The sequence below is a fragment of the Podarcis cretensis genome (assembly GCF_951804945.1).
Source record: "Podarcis cretensis genome assembly, chromosome: 8".
Taxonomy (NCBI): domain Eukaryota; kingdom Metazoa; phylum Chordata; class Lepidosauria; order Squamata; family Lacertidae; genus Podarcis; species Podarcis cretensis.
In genome coordinates this window covers 16,264,097-16,287,454 of record NC_137177.1, presented here as the reverse complement: position 1 = coordinate 16,287,454, position 23,358 = coordinate 16,264,097, and the positions used below count along the sequence as shown (strand labels likewise).

The 23,358-nt window shown below is 46.7% G+C and overlaps 1 protein-coding gene across 1 annotated transcript; it reads left to right on the top strand.

The window, feature by feature from the left end:
- The first annotated feature begins 6,365 nt into the window (after positions 1-6,365).
- LYPD3 (LY6/PLAUR domain containing 3) lies at positions 6,366-22,929 on the top strand. Its single transcript, XM_079989198.1, has 5 exons — positions 6,366-6,544; positions 16,111-16,242; positions 16,697-16,867; positions 17,718-17,858; positions 18,625-22,929. Exons 1-5 carry the CDS (start codon positions 6,481-6,483, stop codon positions 19,158-19,160), a joined length of 1,044 nt encoding a protein of 347 aa, XP_079845324.1. The 5' UTR covers positions 6,366-6,480; the 3' UTR covers positions 19,161-22,929.
- Positions 22,930-23,358: the final 429 nt, after the last annotated feature.

Sequence of the window (23,358 nt, the reverse complement as noted above, 5' to 3'; positions counted from 1 at the left end):
AATGCACCAATCGCTTACCAACCTCAATCTGCCCTCAGCAAGCCCCCACCTGCCTGCCTTCCCACCTACAACCAGCCCAGGGAATAGCACTCTCTGCAGCACATTTCTCTTAGACTTGCTCAGTGTTGCTACTTGTAGAACTCTGTAGGGAGAAGGAGGAGAAGGAGAGAGAAATTAGAATTACTTGGCTTTGCCTCTCATTGGCTCCATCTACCAGTTGCCTCCCTGTCTTCTGTCCTATCAGTCTGAATAGCCATCAGCCACCATTGCATCTGATCCTACCCGCCACTGGAATGCAGCCGCCAGAAGTTTGCTCACAAAGGAATGTGTCTGGCAGGCTGGAAAATGTTCCTCAGCCTGGGTCTACTTCCTCCTGTTTTGTATAACAGATAGAATAACTCCTAATTACAACAATTACCTTTCCATCGGGAAGGAAGGAAGGAAGACACCAAGTTACTGGAAATAGCCTTGGATGCAAAACAGTTGGAGGAAGGAGCTAGAGGAAGCAAGAGTGCCTTTCTGGGTGCTGCAGAAGCTGTCCAACAGGTTCTCCTGCTGGTCTCAACCCTTAATCTCTGACTGATGGGGAAAATGGTAACTGGTAACTGGTGAAGGGTCAATGTTGAGTTGATGTCAGGGGCTGGCAGGAAAGTGGGTTCATCCACAGGTCAGAAGGAAGACTCAGTGACTCAAAGTAAGGCCAGCCGTTTTGTTCAGGAAATTAGCATACAGCAGAGATCACTCAGGCACAGGTGCCTCTGTGAAGACATTCCCAAGACTGGCTCTTGGCACCTCCTTCTCCTCCTCCTAACCCTCCTCTTCCAGATGTCTTCCAAGCAGGCGCAAACTCCAGCAGGTGGGGGGACAGGGCCTCGAGCTTGTCTAGCTTTCTTTTCAGCTACATGTAAAGCTCTGGAGTCAAAGGGAAAAGGGAGCTCAATGCAGAGAGACCAGGCAGCTGCTGTGAAGCTGTGGCACCATCTGGCCCCTCCTTGTCCTCTCCTTCAGTTCCTGAGCTCAAAGTGTGGCCCTGTGCATCCAGTTCCCTGCCTGGGGCTCTTCTTCTTCTTCTTCACTCAAGCCCCCTGTTTCTTTCACCTCCCGACTTCCACCCTCCTCTGATCTGTCTTCTGTGCCCCACCACCCCTCCCCTTGGCTTGACCCTTCTTCCTCTGTGGCTTCCCTAGGGAGTTCCTTGGCTGAAGCTTCCCACCACTCCTTGTCACCCAGCCAGTCCCTGATAGTTGATGTGCCATTTCCATCATCCATGAAGCACTTGCAAGAGGCCAATGGCAGAGCCAGCCCATTTAAAGGGCCTGCAATCCCACACCTTCCCAAGATCCCACCTGGCCCCATGAGATGCAGTAGGCGAATCACTCTCCCACCCCTGGCTATAGTGGCATCTTCACTGCCCCACAACCCACCTCCAGCTTGGAAATCCTTCAAAAAGGTCACCATAGCTGGGATTGGCCCATACAGGCAAAGGGTTGTAGTCCAATAAGTTCTACTCAGAGTAGACCTGTTGAAATTAAGGGACCCAAGTCAGACATGTCTATTAACTTCAATGGGCCTACTCTAAGTAGGAGTCTAAATTTGAAAACCCAGTATGATGTGTTGAGCATGGTGTGCCTAGGGATTGTCAGTGACTTCCCATCCCAATTGTAATCAGATCTATACAAGTTCAGCTTCCTCAACTTATCCAACAGTGTCAGGCATTTCCAGATTGCCACTGGATTATCACTGGACCCTTATTTTCCACAATACTATACACTTATCTATAATTTTTGCTCCTTTCTATCCTTCTCTTTAAATAACATCTAAACTGGACAGTTTAAGAGGAAATCTTCAAGCAGAGAATTGTCCTCTGAGAGTCCTTCAAAACAGAGGACCTGCCTCTGTTAAGTAGGACATGAGATTAGCCTAGAAGTCAGTTTGAATGAGTCTAATTGGATATGCTGTCAGGGAAAAGTTCACAGGATTATAGCCTTGGCCCATTCTATCTCCCACACACCCACAACCCCAGAGGAACACATTGACACATGCAAGACAAACCAGTTCAGATTTAACTGCCAGCCAGGTAACTGCAGGGCCCGTAACAATAATAAAAAAGCCTCTCCAGCTGTTTTTCTTAAAGTGAATAATTTAAAGATAGGTTTATAATTACAACAGTACCTGTCTAGGCAACTAGGATGTAAATTTCTTCCAGTTTACATCCTGGAGTTCCCAAAACTGAGTTGTGGAATTGTTGGGAACACAGCTTCTTGTTGAGCAGGGGGTCAGATTTACTGTACTTTGTCAACAGCCATGTTCAGCTACAGATTGATTGATTGATTGATTGTGTGACTGCAGTGCATTGTTTATTGCTTTCATTTTATGGATCAATGGTCTCGTTAGATAGTAAAATTCATGTTAAATTGCTGTTTTAGGGGTTGTTTTTAAAAGTCTAGAACGGATTAATGCCAGGGGTCAGCAAACTTTTTCAGCAGGGGGCCAGTTCACTGTCCCTCAGACCTTGTGGGGGGCCAGACTATTCTTTTTTTGGGGGGGGGGATAAATGAATCCCTATGCCCCACAAATAACCCAGAGATGCATTTTAAATAAAAGCACACATTCTACTCATGTAAAAATACGCTGATTCCCAGACCGTCCACGGGCCGGATTTAGAAGGTGATTGGGCTGGATCCGGCCCCTGGGCCTTAGTTTGCCTACCCATGGATTAATCCATTTTGCATTACTTTCTATGGGAAAGTGTGCCTTGGTTTTGGAACGCTTTGGTTTTGGAACGGACTTCCAGAATGGATTAAGTTTGAGAACCAAGGTACCACTGTATTAAAATGTGACACCAGACGGTGCTGTAGAGCAGTGAGCCTTCGACAATGGAAAACTTCATTGAAAGTTATATAATGTTATACTTCATAACGTTTTTACAGATCAGTGTAGATACAGCCCAAGTACGTGGCCAGCACTGCTTCCTTTGCATTGTGTGGAGAAGCACTTTCTTTTATCTGTCTTTTATCTACCAACATTCAGCTTCGCTGAGGGTTCACAAGTTCTGATGTTACGACAGAGGGAGAAAAACTAGTCTCTATCAACTTTCTCCACCCAACACATATTTTTATAAACTTCTGCAAGAGAACATAAGAAGATCCTGCTGGATGAAGACAAAGACCCATCAGGTCCAGCTTCCTGTTCTCACAGAGGCCATCCAGATACCTGCAGGAAACCTTCACGCAGGACCCAACTGCAAGAGCTCCTGTAGTTTCCAGCAACTAGGATTCAGAAGCACTACTGCCCCCCCCCCCAGAGGCGTAGCAAGGCCAGGTGGTACCAGGTGCAAAAAAAAAAATTAAAAAAAAAATTGGCACCCCCCTCCACACACATTGCAATTTTTGGGAACGTTGACCGACATTGTTGAGCTTTTCTTTTTAGAGAGGGTTGTTTTTAGGGAGGGCCAGCTGGGGGTGCAAGCACTGCCCGCCGGGGGTGCCAGCGCCACCTGCCAATCATAAAAATCCAACCACCGATCACATAAAACTGCCTGCCGGGGATGCGAGCGCCACTTGCCGGGGGGTGCCAGTCTAATCGCTGGCCATATTTGCGAAACAGTGGACGGATTTTCACGACAATGAACACGCCAATCCCGAAAATCCACCCGCCGGGAGGGCGAGTGCTGCCACGCCGATTTGCCCAGGGGAATTTGGTCACATACACCCCAGGCATGACACCCGGGGTGGACCACACACCCCACATCCCCCTTGCCACCAATCATGGAGACAAACCATCGCCATCATGGCTAGGAGTCCTTGTTAAAGCGTAAGAGCCTTGGCAGTAAAAAGTGAAAACCACTATTAAACAACACACACACACACACACACACACACACACACACACACTGCCTTTGTCTAGAGCTCAAAAAGTAAGCCAGAAGTCCTGACTCATCTTCTCATTTTCATTTTGTCCACCCAGTTCACCCATCACATCCAATTTCTCACACTAGATTGGCATGCATCACGTATGTTCAGCCAACCACGTGGGGGAGTGCTGCAATGGTCTGTGTTTGCATGTGTTCTGGCATGTTCGGTATGTCACATGATGCTCCAAAGTCGTAGGTGGAGGCCAATGAATCAGGTTAGGTGCTCAATCAGATTAGGTGCTGAATCACAGTTCCTGGCTGTGCTGAGTCACATGCAGTCAGCCCCATTCTTTCCATGATGCAGAATCATCCACACTAATCCTGGAGGTGGAGCAGGGACCACCTTAGCAACAAGGGACCACTCCTACACCTGAGTCACCTTGTTGCTTTGTGGAGTTGCCAATTTTTCCTATGGTTTTTGCTGCACCTCTAAAAAACTGTTTCATTTACAGGCATTAGCAGAAGACAAACTTTTCTCTTTATACTACAAAAAGCTCCACTAGGCAGCTTCTGCAGATAAAGCTGTTCCTAAATCAGAACTATACCTTTCCAACATTATCTCCCCCCTCATTATCACTTAAATTCAGAATGAGCAGGGGAGCAGCTGAGGAGAGTTGATTCCTGGATTTTCAGAAGCTGTCACAGTTTCTAATTTGATCCCAGAATGTCCTGCTTTTTCTTGGGACATCCCTATTTTCATCGGAGAAATGGTGGAGGGTATGGAGTTATGCAACCCCCAAGCCAAGGAGATAAGTAACTAGGCAGAAAACCAGGCAGAGGGCCTTCGCAGTAGTGACACCCGCCCTGTGGAACACCCTCCCATCAGATGTCAAGGAAATAAACAACTATCTAACTTTTAGAAGACATCTGAAGGCAGCCCTGTTTAGGGAAGTTTTTAATGTTTGATGTTTTATTGTGTTTTTAATATTCTGTTGGGAGCTGCTCAGAGTGGCTTGAGAAACCTAGCCAGATGGGCGGGGTATACATAATAAAATAATAAAATAGTAATACAACCTTTAGAAGATATCTGAAGGCAGTCCTGTATAGGGAAGTATTTTTTCAATGTTTAATGATTTATTATGTTTTTTATATAGGTTGGATGCCACCCAGAGTTACTGGGGCAACTCAGTCAGATGGGCAGGGTATATCTATATCATCATCATCATTAAATAAGATATCCATATTTTCATCTGAGAAATGTTGGAGGGTATGCTATAGCTGAAATACCAGTTTCTGGAAGCTGCAGTGTGGAGAGAGTGTGTTTTTGTGCTGGAATCCTGCTTGCAAGTTGGCCACTGTGAGAACAGGATGCTGGACAAGACGGGCCATAGGGCTAATCCAGCAGGTTCTTATGTTCCTGTCAGAAGCCCCTGCCACAAATGGAAGCAGACTGTGATGGCCTGGGACTCGGGTTCAGATTTGGAGCCAGAGGAGTCTCAGTCCACACTGGATCCTTTGCCCCAGGCGGCATCTGAACCTATTCTGGGGCCTGATTCTGAAGAGCTCCAGTCTGCACAGGTTCCCCTGCAACAAGCACCAGCTGGGCCAAGTCAGGGGCCTGAGCTTGCCCTGGCTCCAGATGCGGGGATTACCTCGTTGCCTCCAGCTGGGCAATCACTTACAGCTGCTCCACTACCGGTTGGGTCAGGAGAGGCTGAGGTGGCCTCTGGGCCTAGTAACCCACCGACATCTCCCGAGCTGCAGAGACTGAGGTCTGAGAGAAGGAGAGACCTGAGTACTCGCAGGAGGAGTGCTTGTCTTCGGGCAAGACATGGAGGTGAGTCACCAGGGGACCAGGACCAGCCGTTACCCTGACAGAGATAAAAGGCTGCTGGACCCCGCCCCAGGTTGCAGGAGCAATGTTGCTGTTTGCCAGAACCTGCCTGTGATCCTGTGCCTGACCTTGCCTGGTTTCCTGCCTCGTGTCCTGCCTTGGCCCTGTCGGACTGACTCCTCGCGGAACCCTTAGATTCGGGACCGGACCTGGATCGCGTTACACGGGTTACCCCCAGGCCCAGCACACAGACCTTCCAACCACCCCCCTCTCCCAATGGTGCACCACTCAAGGAGACAGTGGAACTCCTTATCCGGGTAGCCTTACGACAGCATCTTCTGTAACCTCTGCAAGAGCGGTGCTTTCTCCAGGTCCCGCTCACTGCCCAGACTTGCCCACAATTATCTTCTCCTGCCTCGAAGCCCTGGGCTAACAGCATCAAAAGAGATCCCACAACTGGCTCTTCAGGTTTCCCCGATGGAGACACCTTCCCAATAACCGGCCTTAAAATGCTGAGGAAGGGAAGTGATGGGCCCTGGGCTGGAGAGGAAACATGAAGAAAGGAGGGCGGAGGGCGGGGTGGAGTGGAGATGCTTTGGGCCATCATCGAAATACTGAGCAATGCAGCTTAGAGGAGGTGTGTCTCATGGGGGAGCCTGAGACGCCCCGCCCAAGCTGTCTGCTCATATTTAATGTCTTAGCTTCATCTTTCAGACATTGACGGCAGCAAGACGCACCCAGCACAGGTGGGGAAGATCTGAAACAAGGCCTGGAGGACTTACCGAGCAGAGCAATGGGCACTCACTTTCTCCTCCATGCATCTGTCTTTCTAGTGACGGTGACATTCTTCATGAAAGGTAGGGGTGATAGAAGACTCATTCGTTTGGCTGTGGCAACAGGATCATGCCAACATGGAACCCCATAGAATCTGGGGTGGGCCTGGATGAGTGGCAATGCTGTAGAGTGGGGGGCCCAGGATGATGAAGTCAGGTAGGGTCTCTCTTGTAGAGTCTGTGAAAAGTGTATCTGTTTCATCATGATCTCTGTGGGCGGGAAATAGGAATTGAAAATATCAATAGCAGAGTGTCTGGCATGAGAAGGAGAAAGAGCCTATCGCCTGTATTATGGAAGATGCAATTGAGGGACATGAATGTGCACTGCCTGCATTGGTACATCACATACACCTATTTAAGGTAAAGGTAAAGGTACCCCTGCCCGTACGGGCCAGTCTTGACAGACTCTGGGGTTGTGCGCCCATCTCACTTAAGAGGCCAGGGGCCAGCGCTGTCTGGAGACACTTCCGGGTCACGTGGCCAGCGTGACATCGCTGCTCTGGCGAGCCAGAGCCGCACATGGAAACGCCGTTTACCTTCCTGCTGGTAAGCGGTCCCTATTTATCTACTTGCACCCGGAGGTGCTTTCGAACTGCTAGGTTGGCAGGCGCTGGGACCGAGCAGCGGAAGCGCACCCCGCCGCAGGGATTCGAACCGCCGACCTTTCGATCGGCAAGTCCTAGGCGCTGAGGCTTTAACCCACAGCGCCACCTGCGTCCCCCATGCCTAAATCCTAGCAGAGGACTAAAGAAACTCTCTAGATTTCAGCTGAATGGCTCAATTGATTCATTGATAAACTCTGCATCAATAATATAAGAAGAAGCCTGAGGGATCAGGCCAATTGCCCATGTAGTCTAGCATCCTGGCCTCACAGTGGCCACCCAGATACTTGTGAGAAACTGGCAAGCAGGAACTGAGCAGTAGCCCCTCCAGTAGCTTCCTGAAACTGGTAATCAGAGGAGGCAGCTAATAGTAATCATGGTATAGCAGGTAGTAATCATGGCAATCTAAAGATAAAGCACACCTTGTGTTTAGATAACACATACATGCGACACTGAAAGCTTTATCTTAGACGACGCATTTCCTGTTTAGGAAGATAATGCCTCCAGTAATGGTGGGGGGTGCAGGGAAGCACAGATCTGGGACTTTTTTCAGAGCAGGAGTGATGATGGCACCTGTCACCTGAGTGCCAGCGTAAACTAGGGACTTTCCTTGCTCCAACAAGTGAATGAGGCGATAACAAGGCTTTCAAGTTGTTTGTGACAGATTAGCACAGAGGAAGTCAGAGAATGAGATTCAAACAGATATTTCTTTTATTTTCTATGGGGTTCTTAACTCGTGCTAGCAGTTTCATTGCTTTGAGCATGAGCTAAACACTTCATTTCAGCTGAATAGGGGTCTTTTGTGGACGCTTATTGTGTTTTACAAGTCAAACCTACGTAGTCTTACTCTGTGAAGACTATGCATAATAATCCACTGGACATTATGCTGTTGCTGTGTGTGCAACATGCACACACGCACATCTATATCAACCTATCTATCATGGATCAAGACAGCTACCTGCATCAGGGAAGGACTGTGGCTTAGTGGCAGAGCATCTGTTTTGCCTGCAGGAGGTTCCTGGGTTCATTTTATGGCATCTCCAAGTAGGGCTGGGAGAGAAAATCTGGAGAGATGCTGCCAGCCTGTGTGGACAATGCTGAGCTAGATGAATCAATGGGCCCACTCTGTATAAAGCTCCTCTGCTCCATTTTTTGGCTCTCCTTTGGGGGCTGTCATGAAAACTTGATGAGAATAATAAGGTTGTTGCACTTCATCATATTAACGCTACACCACTGAAGGACACATAAGATGGAGCTTGCAGCCCACAGCCACATTAACACAATTTACTTGTTAAAATAAAAGCATGTGGCCTGATGAACTGGGAGCACCTTTTTAACCTCTCAAAATGTTAGCCACCAATGAGTCTAACCACCTCACAGGAGAACTTGTATCCTTAATTATGGCTCTCGTCTGGGCCATAATTACCGTTGGCTAGTCTTATGCAACCTCTTCTTGAGGTAGGAGAAGCTGTTGTCTGCTCTCAAGGATGGTATGTTAGTGGCTACTGAAGTTTGACTTGGTAGACCTGGGTTCAGATCTCTCCTAGCTCTTAAGCTTGTTGTGAGGCTTTAGGCCAAGGGCAGGGAACCAGTCCCTTGCCCTCAAATGTTTTGGGACTCCCAGCTCCCATCAGCCTCAGCCATCTCAGTCAATCTCAGGGATGATGAGACCTAGAGTCCAACAACATCCACAAGTTCCTCGCCTTATCACAATTTCTCTGCCTAACCTATCTCACAGGGTTGCTGTGAGGATAAACTGGGAGGATTACCTCATGTCTGTCACCATGAGCTTCTTAAAAGAAGGGTGGAACGTAAGGCTGGTAATTAAACAGCCCTGACCGAGGGCACAATATAGAGACGATTGGCTTGGGTTTCTTTTCCCAACCCATCACAAAGGCCCATCGGGGCTGGTTATGAATCCATCCAAGGGTTTCATTTTATCCTCATCACATCTTTGGGAACGCCAAGAGGTATGGTGAAAGCAGGAAGCCATGAAACAAGCGCAGACTTGTTCCAGTGTACGGTCTGAAGGCACCCAAGGCCACCACCTTGCTGAAACTATGCAGGTCTGCCTCTGGTCAGGGCCTGGATGGGAGCATAGCTGTCAACTTTTCCCTTTTCTTATGAGGAATCCTATTCAGAATAAGAGAATTTCCCTTTTAGAAGAGGGAAACGTTGACAGCTATGGATAGGAGTCTGACTCAGAAACAACATGTCTGCCGCTTTGGGTTCCATGATGGAAGAAAGGCAGGGTACAAATGTAAGGGAGGAAATATGTGAGCTTATCGGGCTGGACCTAACAATTCCAAAAGGGCGCTGAACATCTGTAGTGTCTGTCCATGTGTGAGGAGAATTTTACCACAAAACATCTGGAGGAGCAAGAGCCTGCCAAGATTCGCCTCACCTCATGGGCAGACAGCAGAAGCTACAGCTCCCAACATGGCTAAGTTAGGCTCTCCTCAACAGGGCCAGTGCAAGGCATTGCACTATCTCTGTCTCTGCCCTATTCCCCTCCTTTTCCTCTCCTTTCCTGAACCCTTCCCTGGTTTTGCCACCACAAATGAACCAATGCTGGTTCTTCCCTCCCTCCCTGTCTTGCTTCAAGAAGGGCCATGGGGGTCCTTCCACAGTGTGAGGCATTCTGGGCAAGGTGGCTGGGAGACATTTTGTGCCCTTCCAATGTATACATGGTACTTGAGGCTTTCCCCTCCCTATGTTTAAAGAGTGTTCATAGCGACCATTGAAAAAAACCACAATGGCAGCACAGACACTGGTGGAGGCCGGGGGCAGCAGTACCCGGAAGTCAATGATGCAAGCAACTGGGAGGTCCTGGGGTGGGGTGCCAGATCAGATACAGTGGTACCTCAGGTTACAGACGCTTCAGGTTACAGACTCCGCTAACCCAGAAATAGTACTTCAGGTTAAGAACTTTGCTTCAGGATGTGAACAACAAATGCACGGTGGTGGTGTGGTGGCAGTGGGAGGCCCCATTAGCTAAAGTGGTACCTCAGGTTAAGAACAGTTTCAGGTTAAGAATCGACCTCCAGAACGAATTAAGTTCTTAACCTGAGGTACCACTGTACTTGCCACCCGAGACAACTGTTGCAGCTTCCCTCATGAAAGGACCAGCCATGCCCCTCAATAAGTTACAGCTTAGCCATTTGTATTGAGTGCCACACACAGAGAGACAGCTGAGGACAGCTTTCAGCTTAGGCCACTCATGGTCAAACCCAGCCTGTCCTCTTCTGTTTAAATGTCAAAGAGAAAAAGCGAAGGTCAAGAAGGAAGTCTATAATTAGGCCTGTGGCCTGTTTGAATAGATTTTTTGTAAATAAAAAATAAAAGCAGCATTTTTATTGACAGTTCCAGGGTTTTCCCCCCAGGAGGTGGGCTTGTAAAAGGAACCTTCAATGGGCCACATTGAGTTTGCATGTCTACCCACTCACTGTTGCCAGCTGCTGTGGCTTCTCTACCTCCTCATTGCTGCCAACTGTTTGCTTGCCAGGTAGAGCCAACGAGCCACCAGGCAGTGGCAACTGCACCCCTTCCTCCTCACCTCTGGGCCAGAGTGAGAGACAGGTGACAAAGCAGGTCACTATGGTGAGGAGGAGGAGGAGGAGGGAGTCCTGAAGCATTTTGCCAGTGGCCTTCCTGCTGCAATGTGGCTTCTCAGCAGCTGCCCAATCTCACTGGCATTAAATGGGGCCAAACATGTATTTATTTGTAGCATTTATACCCCTCCTTTCCTCCAAGGTGCTCCAGGTAGCATACATAGTTTTCTCCTCACAACAACCCTGTGGGGTAGGCTAGGGTGGGAGGGAGGGAGGGAGTGATTGGCCCAAGGTCACCCAGTGAGCTTCATGGCTGAGTGGGGATTGGAACTCTGTTGTCTGAAGCCCCAGCACAACACTCTAACCACTTCTCTGCACTGGCTCTTCACTAGCCATTACAAAGAAACCTGTCTGCATGCTCTCCCCGGGGGCTTCTCACCTGGTGTCTAATCTGATGAGTTTCAGGCGCCAGCGTAAGAGTTTTATTTGACTGGGCATTTAATGAGCAGAAAGTTTGATGTTGCCATTTGAGGCTTTATTGACAGGGGTTGTGGTTTACTGATGCTAACTGTTTCTTCTCATTCAATTTTTAATTTATTTGTTTTTTTACTAAGGGTCAATATCATTTGACTGATGGTTGATTTTGCTTGTTGTAAACAAAACCTGCTTCAGAAGGGGGAGTTTTTGCATGGAGAAGCAGTAAGAGGAGGAGTTGCTTAACACACTCTTCCTCCAGCTCTTCTTCTTCTTCTTCTTCTTCTTCTTCTTCTTCTTCTTCTTCTTCTTCTTCTTCTTCTTCCCCCTCAAAAAAAAAAAAAAAAAAAAAAGGGTGTCCCACAAAACTGGAAAGCTGCATGTTTAGCCTGGCTTTCAGAGAGAGAGGAAAACAGTGGCTTTTGCTCTCAGGGCTTAATTTGCCTCTGGGAGAATTACAGTGGTGGATTATTCAAGTCTCACTGGTATTATGCTTTGCAACACACACCCAGCTGCCCAGTAAACCAGGAGCTGGGGAATTTTTCCCAGCCCAACAGCCGCATTCCCTTCCAGGCAACCTTCTGGCCACATGCCAGGATGGGCGGGGCTGCAAGAAGCAGAAGTGGGCAGAGCAACAAATGATAATTTAACCTTTGGGCAGTGGACCAGTTTCTGCGGACGCTCTCAGCACATTCCTCTTTGTCCTCCATCCAGGTGACCAAAGGGTTCAAAGGCACCTTCCAGCCAGGCAAAAACATTAAAGGAGGGATTCAAAGCCACAGCCAGTGAGGAGTGTCGCCTGAGGGGATAGGTGCAATTGGTTGGAGCTGTCAGTTTGGGAATGTGCCCCTTCAAAGACAAGCTACCCCATATTCACGCCCTCCAACATTGCTCCTATGTAAATAGGGACATCCAATTCTTTTAGAAAAAAATAACCGAATACACACACACACACACACACACAATATAGGGCTGCCTTCAGATGTCTTCTAAAGGTTTTATCTCCTTGGCTCGAGGAACTCATAACTCCATACCCTCCAACATTTTTCTGATAAAAATAGGGATGTCTTAAGGAAAAGTGAGACATTCCAGGATCAAATTAGAAGCAGGGATGGCTTCTATAAATCTCAGATTGTCCCTGGAAAATGGGGATACTTGGAAGGTCTGCATATTTCATATCCCTCCAGAAGGCCTGAAGTTTTGGAGGAGCAGCCGTGGATGCCATGGGGAGAACAGAGAGTGCAGTGGAGCTTGTGACTGAAAGCTATCCAGGCAGGCCCTGGGGTGCTCTTACACAGCTGGGAGCGTCTCTATTAATATTAGCCCCACCCTAGGGTGGGGTCTTCTCAGAACCGGAGCAGACAGGAAGAGGGATGGAGGAAAGACAAGGAAGAAGGTGCTTGGAGAAGGGAGTGGATAGGCAGGATCAATTTGCAGGTGGTCGTTGCAGGGTGGGCAGGAGCAGGCAGAGCCGAGACTGACGAAGGGGCAAAAGCACAGGGGAATGAGGCATAAAGTGAAATGACACTTAAAAAAAAACAACCCTCCTCAGATTTTAGGTTGAGGAAGTATGCACACAAAGGCAGCACAGTGACACACTTTTGCGGGCCTGAGCATGTGCCTGACCTGGCAGACTGCTGGCGCCACCCATGACGTGGAACCGAAATCTGCACTTGCTCAGCTGCACATTCTTTGCCTGGTGGTAGCGCCCTGTCCAGAGAGAGGGGTGGGGGAGCGAAAAGGAAAGTCCACACAGGGCACAAACTACAGCACAGGCTTGGTTTGTTTATCGGCCATTTTCCTTTCCCAGGGAGCTGTTGTTCCGCAGAAAGGCTTAGGGCAGGGCAAGCTGACCTGGGGCCCTCCTAGAGCCCCAGTTCCCATCAGCCCCAGCTAGCCAACTCAGTGGGCAGGGATGGTGGGAATCGTAGTCCAAAACATCTGGATGACATTTGGCTACCTCTGAGCTAGCAGTATCAGAGAATCCTCTAGCAGAATTCTCAACATGGTTGCAGCTTGGTAAACAAACAGAGCTGTTATGCAGAAAATAATTCCTGATCTCTGTTTATTATCAGAGCCAATAAACCCAGTTTCCAGAGGCAGCTCATGAGAACTTTGAGAAGAAACCACAGAATAAATAAAAGAATAAGTACAATTTGTTATGCTTCCTCTTTATCATATTAGTGCATGTTTATCACTGCTTAGCCTTCCCTGTGACACAGGGTGCTACAGAAATCAAGTTGTTGCTGTTGTTCCTCACATGAGGTAAAGCAAAGCAAAACAATTACAAGGACAACATGTCTGCTCACAGGTAAATCCCATTGAGTACAATGGGCCTTACCCCTGGGCCAGTGGGTATAGCAGGAAATATAGGAAATGTTGCTGGACTCCAACTCCCATTGTAGCACCCTGCTTGTGGTTAACGCTTAGCTGGAATGAAATATTCAATGCAGCAATAGAGAAATTAAAATAATAATTTATTTGTCAGACAAATAAATATGAGGCACAGTGGTATATGGTTACCAAGCTCTGGCCTGGCCTCTTGCCATTCTGGCCAGCACTTATATTTCCTTAATCCAGCCCCCTTGCTTCTCCTGTGGCTGCCTCTGTCCAATCAGCCTGGTTGAAATTCCTATTGGCTATTTGCTAGAACCAATCACAAAAGATACACCCATTTCCTCTTGCCCTTTTATGGGAATCAAAAAGCTATATATTCTTCTATCTATAAATGACAAATAAGTAGTAATATATCTTACATGTGTCTCAACAAGGAATCTTAATTACCAGCTCACCTCTTGCCCTCCTTGCCCTATTGCCTTCCAAAACAGATGGTTAATCTTGAATTTTTATCTTAAACATATGTCAAGGATTTTGAGTTCACATCAACATTGAGAGATCTCCTTCATTTGAAGGTTTCTAAACAAAAGGCCTGACAACCATATATCAGGAGTGCTCGATGGCGTCTCCTGTCTGGCAGGAGGTTGGGCTGGTGGCTGACTTAATTTCAGGATAGTTACAACTCTTACAACTATATGAAATAAGAATCTAGCATTTCTTAAATCCTTTGCATAATTATATTTAAACTAATATATTTAATACATAAATAACCTTTTAAAAGGAAAAGAAATCTTAAAAGGATCTTAGTTTAAGAAAGAAACAGCTTTAGAAAAGACTTCCCAAAAATGCTCTCTTTCTCCAGCCAAGCCAGTTGTCTTTTTCACTGCTCTTGACCTTCTTAACCTTAGGAAGAAGATATGGCTCATTTTACTATTTATCCACCCTTAATTTGTAGGGTCAGTGTAACCTTGGCTGTCAGCCTGTAATTCCCTTTTTACGACTTTGAGAATTGTTTTCTGCTATAAATCAGGGGGCCCCCTTGTCTAGGAGAAAAAACATTTTGCCAAGGTTCTTAGGCAGCTGCTCTTCTGCCTGGCATGAAACATTTGAAAATCTTTAAGCTTTTTAAGATACAGGCCCTGATCAAAAAATATAAGCTTTAATAAAAATGCAGGCTTATGATTAGATGCCTCACCATCAACCCCAGCCAGAATGGCCAGTGATCAAGGATGATGGCAGCTGTAGTCCAGCAACATCTGGAAGGCCACAGGTTCCTCATCCCTGGAGTATTGGATTGTCCCTTCCAATATATAAAAAGAACAAAAGCAGCACAGGTTGTCCAAACCCTCGCCAACCAAACAAAATACTCAGAGAATAAAATATTTAAAACCATCTGCAAATCTTGCTGGATGAGAGTCTCTATGATAAAAAAAAAATCCATTAAGATTATTGTCAGTCCCCCTTTGACCCTGTGTGGGATTGCCTCCCTATTACTGTCATTGGAATTTGCCTGCTGGGAGAGACACGAGCTATTTTATTTGTTCCGTAAAGTGGTAAGATGTTCCCTGCCCTGTACCACTTCAGACTGCAGAGGGCAGTGTAGTATGCTGAGGTTTGCAAGTTTGAAATTGACTCTTACAGCACACAGAAAACAGGCGTCAGGGAGAAAGGTTCAGGCTGGTGCCTTTTGGACACATTGCAACCCAGTCGCAGCAGCAGTGTTGTCCTGTTCCACCATGTGTGTATGTTCTAAGATGGCAGAGTTGTGCAGAGGACTGTGCTGCATGCTTCCCCCCAACACACACCCCAAATGCTTTGTATCAGATCTCTGCTCCAGATGTTCCTTCAATCATTTGTATCAGTGTCCAATTCTTCTCTGTTTGGTATTGAAACAGGAACAGATCGATTCTTTATACACTTGGAGCTGTACTTTACTGACTTCTTAATTAAACAGAACTAATAAATAATATTGCTAAAGTACATAGTACACCCTCCTAAAGTTTGGGAGTACTTGGATTTTGTAGCTAGCCATATATCTGATCTGTTTCAGGGTTTCTTGCCAAATGTCTTCCGGCAGAACATATGAAAGTTGTCGGATGTCAGCATAAAGGGTCCCGCTCTTTTAACACCAGTCATTCTGCAAATTATAAAAACATGTTTTTGTAGTGTGGGAAACCAATACCAACAGAGCTGGAGGTGTGTTTTTTAATATAAAAAAATTAAGCATTACATTAGCCAAAGGAGGAATTGTTTTGTTCTTTTGCAATGTTATCTCACAACCATCTCTTTCATCAAACATCATTTCTTCAGAAATGCTTGATATCAATTATTTTTGTTGTTGTGGGGCAGTAATGCCTCTGAATACAACTTGCTGGAAACCATAGAAGAAGGAAAGTGCTGTGTTTCTTGGGTCCTGCATGTGGTTGGCCACTGTGAAAACAGGATGCTGGACTTGATGGGGCAATGACCTGGGCCAATCTTGTTTTCCATTGAGAAAATCAAATGACACCTTTTTTTTTTTCCTTTTTTTTTTGGGCTTGGTAATCCTCTCAGTCTAAGAGACTGCTGCAGGAGAATCGTAAATCTACTTTTTGCATCTTCCCCCTCCCTGCCCTCTCCTTTACAGATGCCCTGGCACTGGAGTGCCACAGCTGCGTCGACTTGGGCGACGGTGGATGCAATGCAGAGAATATGAAGAAAGTGGAGTGCCCGGCATCTACCCATGTCTGCGTGGAAACGGTGGCAGCTGTGGAATGGAGTGAGTAGGCGGCCCGTCATCTTCAGGCTCTAAACCAGGGTCGGGGAAATTTGTGACCTTCCTGCTGTTGGACTTCAGATCCCATCAACCCCAACAGCATGGAGATGGTCAAGGATGATATCTCTATCTTCCACAAAAGGAGAAGTGCCAGAAAAGTTCAGCACTCCAATCCCTTTCCTGTGTTCCAAGTTGGACAGGAGGTGCTGGTTGTAATTGCTCCATGCTCAAAGGAACCGAGCTATTTCACACCTTCCAGGGAGAAGCTGTTGGAGTGAAATCTGAACTACTAACTACTGGCTCAGATTTGAGTAATTGGTTCAGCTGGACACCCAAGGTTGCAGAGTCCTGCCTTTTGCTCCCTTGAAATGTGCAGTTTAGCCCTCTGAGTAGATCAGCCTTTGGGAAGTGCCTCTTTGTTGTCTCCCTGTGTAACCTCTGCTTGTCCCGTTTGCAGGCCATGGGAAGTTCTCGGTTGGCGAAAAAGGCTGCGGGTTGGGCATGCCAGGTACCAACGACAAAGCAGTAGATGTGCACGGCATTTTGGCCTTCTCTCAGCTGCACCAGTGCAACAGCAGCCACTGCAACACCAAACTGGACATCAAAAACCTGGAGCTGGAACCCATTGGTGAGAATCTGAGCCCCGTGCAAGAATGAAGGTCCTCCTTTGGTTGAGAAATGGAGCTTATACCTTCTCATCCTGTTGGGACAAGGAGTTGAGTCAGAATACTGTTGTGAGTTTGGGGAGGGGAGGTTAGGCAGTGGCGTAGGAAGGGAGGTGCGGTGGGTGCAGACCGCCCTGGGTGTCATCACTGAGGGGGTGACAAAATGGCTATGGGCTATGTAAGTCTGTGGCATTTTTAACTGTCAAGTTAATTCAGAGAAACAGTCAGCCCAAAATGAATGCAGAACAGAACAACAAACTATATTGCTGGAATCAAGAGCAAAGACACTGGGTGCCACACCACAGGGGGCAGCATTTACTGTGGGGCCTGCAGCGTGCCCAAGCCACGGATCTCTCCTGGGAGTGACACAGTGGCTCGGGCACCTGCAGGCTCCAAGCTGCCCAAAATGGCAGCATGGGGCTTGCATCCACTCGCCTCCTCTGCCTCAGCCACCCTGCAACTGGGGGGGGGGCAGTGGTGAGGCTCGATGCAGTGTGCCCTGCCTCAGCTCGCCCCACCCAATGGGTGGCTTGCCCCGCCCCCGGGCAGAGGGCACATGCAACACTATGGGCACCTGAGCGGCTAACTACACCGCTGGGGTTAGGCTGTATGCCTGATTCCTGATTCCTGGATCCAGCAAGGATTCAATTGTTGGAATAGCTAGGCCAGCACCTAAGTATGTAGGCTGGAGCATATGGGAGTTGTAGTCCCAGGTTGGCAAAGCTTGATTTACAGTGTGTAGCCAGGTGTTTCATCCATGCTAGTGCCTGTTGCTTTTTAAATATATGTATATGCATCCTTGGTTGCTTCTAGGTAATGAGAGTGCCAGGGTTGCGAATGGCGTGGAATGTTACAGCTGTTACGGCAATGAGTGTTCACTGGACAACTCTACCACAGTCAAATGTTATGACTCTTTCCGGGGCTGTTTCCATGGAAATGTCACAATGAAAGCAGGTAAGGGCTCCGTCGGGGATCTAATCTAGCTATCATTGAATCTGGGTCCTTTGTGCATTTGCATGGGCCTGGTGAAATTTGGCAGGTCAGATGCTGGAGCTTTGATCGATCAATCTCTTTGTGACAGCCAAGGACCAGCAGTATTCAAAAATGAAACTATAAAAATAGTACCTAACAAAACAAAACGGGACCATAACAATACTAGGAACTGCATCATGTAATAGAACACTAGGCATCAAAAGCAAAATTATGACTTTGCTAGAATTAGTCCCTGGCAAGTTTTACATGCAGCCGTACAATATCTAGCCCCCCTGGAAGGAGTGGATGCATTATTCCTATCTGAAATGAGTTTTTAAAAAGGGATAAAATGCATCCAGTAGCCTGGGAGTTTCTGTAAGAGGGTTTCCATAAAACTCTCAAGTGCTGGAGTTTCTTACCTGTAAGCAATCTTCTTGATTTTGCTGGTTTAAGGGGTATGTTGTACCCCAGAGCAAGGGAGGACTTGACTGATGCCTCTTGTTTTTGGGGTGAGAGAAAAACACTGGAGTAAGAGGGTCAGACCTCATGATGTGTTTGACACTGGACTGGATAGATTTGGGCTGAATCAAGCATGTGCAAAAGAGATCAGTTACCCCTCTTCATGCTGCCATTATTTTTCTTTATTTATTGAAGTTCTATGCCGCTCTTCATCTGAGAAAAACAGGGCGGTTTACAATATTTAAAAAAAACCACAACCCAAAATGAATAACATCGCAATCTTTTCCAGGGAACTTCTCACTGACTAGGCCCCTCAAGGGCTGTGTCCAAGATGAGGACTGCACCAAGGTCACGAAAGGTAGCCCAGCTATCACCGTCATGGGTTCCTGTTGCTCTGGAAGCCTCTGCAATGTCGATCTCTCCAACAAAACTTACTTCGCTCCCAAGATCCCACGACTTGCAGTCATGCCTGGGCAAGGTACCAACGCCACTGTGGCTGCCACCACTGCCACCACCACCACCACAACTTCCGCACACACTCGCAACAGTGCGCCAGCCCCTTCCACGGTCGGCAAGCCAATCCGTTCGGTTGTTGTGAGCCCACCTTCAAGTAGTCATGACGACCATGACCATGACCACGACCATGACCACGACCATGACCACGACCATGATCATGACCACAGTGAGAGCCCAGTGAGAGATGGGAACAGAGACACTGCTGTGAAAGTTGAAGGGCGTCAGAGCCAACATCCTACAAAGGGGGATGCTGCAGGCTTGGGGGGGTCAGTCTTCCTGCCCTTGTTGCTGGCTGGGTTGCTCCTTTGAATGAAAGGAGAAGAGATGGTGTTCAACCTCATTCCTTTCCCCCTTGCTGTTTCAGTCCTGCCCAAATACATTTGGCCCTTGTCTTTTCATACAACTTCCCCCACTCGAATTAGGCTTCTGCCTACACATGCTTTGAAACCACCAGTTTTGCAGTTCACATGGTAAATGCTCTTGCATAACACACTTTGCTTATTGGAAGCATGCCCTTATTTGCACACTTCTCCTTCGGGGTTTTTTTGTAACCTTGCTTTCCTGGCAGACGCCTTGTAGCACATGACTTGGGGTAGCTGGAACTTGCAGCCATTTTACAAGGCAAAGTTCTTCTGTGTTATGCTTAATGTGTATCCTAAGACAGTTCTGCACTGAGAAAGCAAAGTCGAGTTCCATTTGTGTGCGAGCCTTTTCGTGGGCTCATGACATTGTGTTTGGTGCCAATACAATGGCAGCCATTTTGAACCCATCTTTCTCGATGGTGTTTACCTTGAGTCATTCTTTAGCTCACCAAATAAGTTTTCTCTCATGGTCAAGGGGCACTGCTCTCTCCTATGCTCCACCTGTATCAGATTGTTTTCAGAGGGCTGTATTATCTCATATGGGCTTTGGGGGCTGACAGAGGGCTGCTAAGCTGGCCTCCAGTGTCCAGAGAAATGCAAGTCTTAAGGCAAGATAGTCTGATGGACTGCCAGATTTCCTTGGAATCCATGAAGATAATTTGCCTTTTCCAGAGTGTGATATGAATAGTTCCTGGAGGTCTATATAGGACCTCCATTCTAGGGCTGGGCGATATATCAATATATAATCCAAAACCGGCTTGAAGTCCATATCATGATATCAGCTTCATAGTTTTTGATCTGGCAATATATTGCAATGGTGTGTGTGTTATGCAAAAATCGCAATGGGGGGGGGGGGGGGACCGTGAAGCCAGCCAATGCCTCTACATAGCTCCATCCTTATTTCAGACATTGGGATATATCCGTATATTGCAATGTCTTCTTGGTGATGTATTGCGATGTTGAAAACCAGATATCGCCCAGCCCTAAACCATGATGAACTCTTCCAACTTTTAGCGTTTGAGCATCAGTTGGGCTAGGAACCAGCCAGAGCGACTGCTTCCTTCCTCTCCCAATTCTGCGCATTGCTGAGTAACAGTGCATCCCCATTCACTCTCATGCATATGTTCTCCCTATCTCTAGCGAAGGCCACCAACTTAGATGGCTTCAAAAGAGAATTGGACAACTTCATGGAGGGTAAGGTAATGTTCTGCCTCCAGTATTGGCCACTGTGAGAATAGGGTGCTGGAGCAGATGGACCTTTAGCCTGATCCTGCAGGGCTCTTCTTATGTTCAGCTAGATGCTATGGAAATCTTTCATAGTAGCAATAATAATTTAGATCAAAGGGCCACTGTTTCCATTTCCTTTCCCTCCCAGTATTTTATCTTTTTAGCATTTGACAGAGGTCAGAAAAAATATGTTTTGGGTTAACAACAAAAACACAAAGCTATGAAAAAGACTGATATGGGACCCAGCGATTTAGCTATTATTATTATTAATGCTGGATTTCAAAATACATCTGCAATCCTGGATGCAGAGAGGATTGGGCCCAGTTTAGGGCTGAAACAATAAAGCTGCCTTTGCCAACCTGGTGCCCTCCAGATGTTTGGGGTAGAAATTCCCATGAGCCTCAGCCAGCACATGTAATCCAAGCTGGAGGGCAACAGCTTGGCAAAGATTGAGATAAATAAATAGCAAGATTTCAAAATTAGGAGCACTTTCCCTTGGGGGTTTGATCCTGAAATATGACAAGTTCGCAAATCATAATATGAAATATATTGAGTTCAGCTTCTCACCTGTTCAAGGGAAACTTTCCTGACTGGTTCAATTAATGACGCTAATCTAAATTTTGCTAAAGTGAAGTCAGGTGCTGTCAAATACTGACGGCCACCGAATTGAGTGCTGCTGCTACTAGTGTGGGTATATTTGAAATGATGATGATAACAATGCAGAATTTTCAGAAACTCATACTGGCTATTAAATATTTTCACATCCAGAGAATATACATCATCATCATCATTGGGCAAGATTCCTGCATTGCAGGGGGTTGGAGTAGATGAGTCTTGGTGTCTCGTCCAACTCTACGATTCTATGATTTGAAGGGTCGTTGTGAGGTGCTGAGAGGGAAAGTCCACTCAACTCCAGTTGTTGTTGGATTCAAACATGAACCAACAAAAAACACATTTAAACCCAGACCAAGTCAGTGCAGCACCAGATCAACGGATCAGACCATCAGTTGCATTTGGAGGAGATTCAGATAGTTGCCTCACCCACAACCTCACCTCACTCACATACACATACACATACAGTAGCCCTTAATTTAGGAATTCTCTCTGCTAAAATGTTTGAGGCTCTCTTCCGGAACACTGTTTTATGCCATATTCTCATGGGAAACATATCAGATTTCCAGCAGTTCTTAAAATGCAGCCAGTTTCATAGCTATAAGTCAGGGATGGGGGGACCTGTGACCTTCCAGGTGTGGTGGAGCTCCAACTCCCATCAGCCTCAGCCAGCATGGCTGGTAGTCCGTGATAGTGGGTGTTGTAGTCCGCCAACATCTGGACAGCCGAACGCTACCCAACCCTGCTCCAAGTGGTAGGAAAGGTTGCTGCTCCTTTCTCCCACATGTAGAAAGCTTTTTATGTTTTTGTGGTGTTTTTGTAATATATATAAATATTATTGCAAGTCTCACATTGTGTATTTGAAGGGTAGATTATAAACATAAATAGTAAATAGATAAATGCAGAGTAAGCCCATTAAGGGTGGTAGACCACACCCTCCAACATTTCATCAATGAAGACAGGGATGTCCTATTCCATAATAATAATTTTACTATTTATATCCCAACCATTAGACTGGGTTGCTCCAGCCACTCTGGGCAGCTTCCAACATATATAGAAACATAATAAAACATTAAACTTAAAAAAAGAACCTTCCCTATATAGGGCTGCCTTCAGATGGCTCGGGGGGGGCAGATAACATCATATCTTCCAAAATTTCTCTGATGAAAATAGGGAAACATGGGACATTCTGGGATCAAATCAGAAACTAGGATGGCTTCTGTAAATGCAGGATTGTCCCGGGAAAACAGGAGCAATTGGAGGGTCTAGGAATGTAGGCACACGGCACATCAGAAAGTTCTCTCAAGAAAACACCACAGAAATGGAAGAGAGAGGCACCAAACTGGGGCCAGGCAAGACACACAAGATGATGGGAAAGCTGTGACTTTTGGACACTAGTTCCCATTAGCCCCAGCCAACATGGCCAATGCTCAAGGGTGATGGGAATTGGAGTCGAACAACAGCTGGGGGTCCAGAGGTTTCCCACTCCTACTGTTCTGTTTGCTATAAAGCCCTTAAGATAACTTTTCTAAGGACCCCCAAGCTGCCTCTTCAAAAAGGGCTGCTCACATCCAAGAGAAATATTGTACTGAATAAGTATTTTAACCATAAGCTCCTGGACGATACTTTTAAAATAATGCTTTCAGTAGGTCATATCCGCCACTTGTTAAATCTCTCTGACAACCCTTTGCTGTGTAACACAGTCCTTCCTGATCTCAGTTTCTTGGGATCCTCAGGGATCTAGACATGTAAATGAATCAGCAGCTTGTCTTCTATTGCAATTAGTTTCTGATTCCTCTCTTGTCAAGGTTGGGAATATCAAGGGAAGCATGAGCTGGAGAAGGTGGAACAAATAAAGATATTGCACTTTGGCTGATGGAAGTCTGCAGTCTACCATTTTTTAAAAAAAAATTAAAAAAATAAATGTGTGGGGAGCTGGGAGACCCATATCAAGCTACAAGGAAGGGCTGCCCACTTGTGGCAGGCTGAAGGCAGGTCAGGTTGAGGGAGCAATTTTGGAAGGGAGCTGGGTAGAATCAACATCAGACTTCAAGGAAGGCCTGCACAGTCCATGGGGTGCTCACCTGTGCCCTAAAGAGTGGTTTTCACATGATGGGCTGGTGAAATGATGTTGAGAAGCTTGTTTGTATTGTTCCATGCACCCCAATCTCTGAGTGGTTAGAGACTGCAGGGGGGACCTGAACAAACCCATGGTTTCCATGGAATGAAGGTCCATGGAGACTGTGATGCTTTTATACATACATACATACATACATACATACATACATACATACATACATACAGCC

What these genes read in the sequence shown, in the direction of transcription:
- LYPD3 (XM_079989198.1), top strand. Translation starts at nt 6,481, where the DNA reads ATGGGCACTCACTTTCTCCTCCATGCATCTGTCTTTCTAGTGACGGTG. An exon ending in GGTGACATTCTTCATGAAAG is followed by an intron (nt 6,545 to 16,110) that starts GTAGGGGTGATA and finishes TCTCCTTTACAG; the next exon opens with ATGCCCTGGCACTGGAGTGC. An exon ending in GGTGGCAGCTGTGGAATGGA is followed by an intron (nt 16,243 to 16,696) that starts GTGAGTAGGCGG and finishes TCCCGTTTGCAG; the next exon opens with GCCATGGGAAGTTCTCGGTT.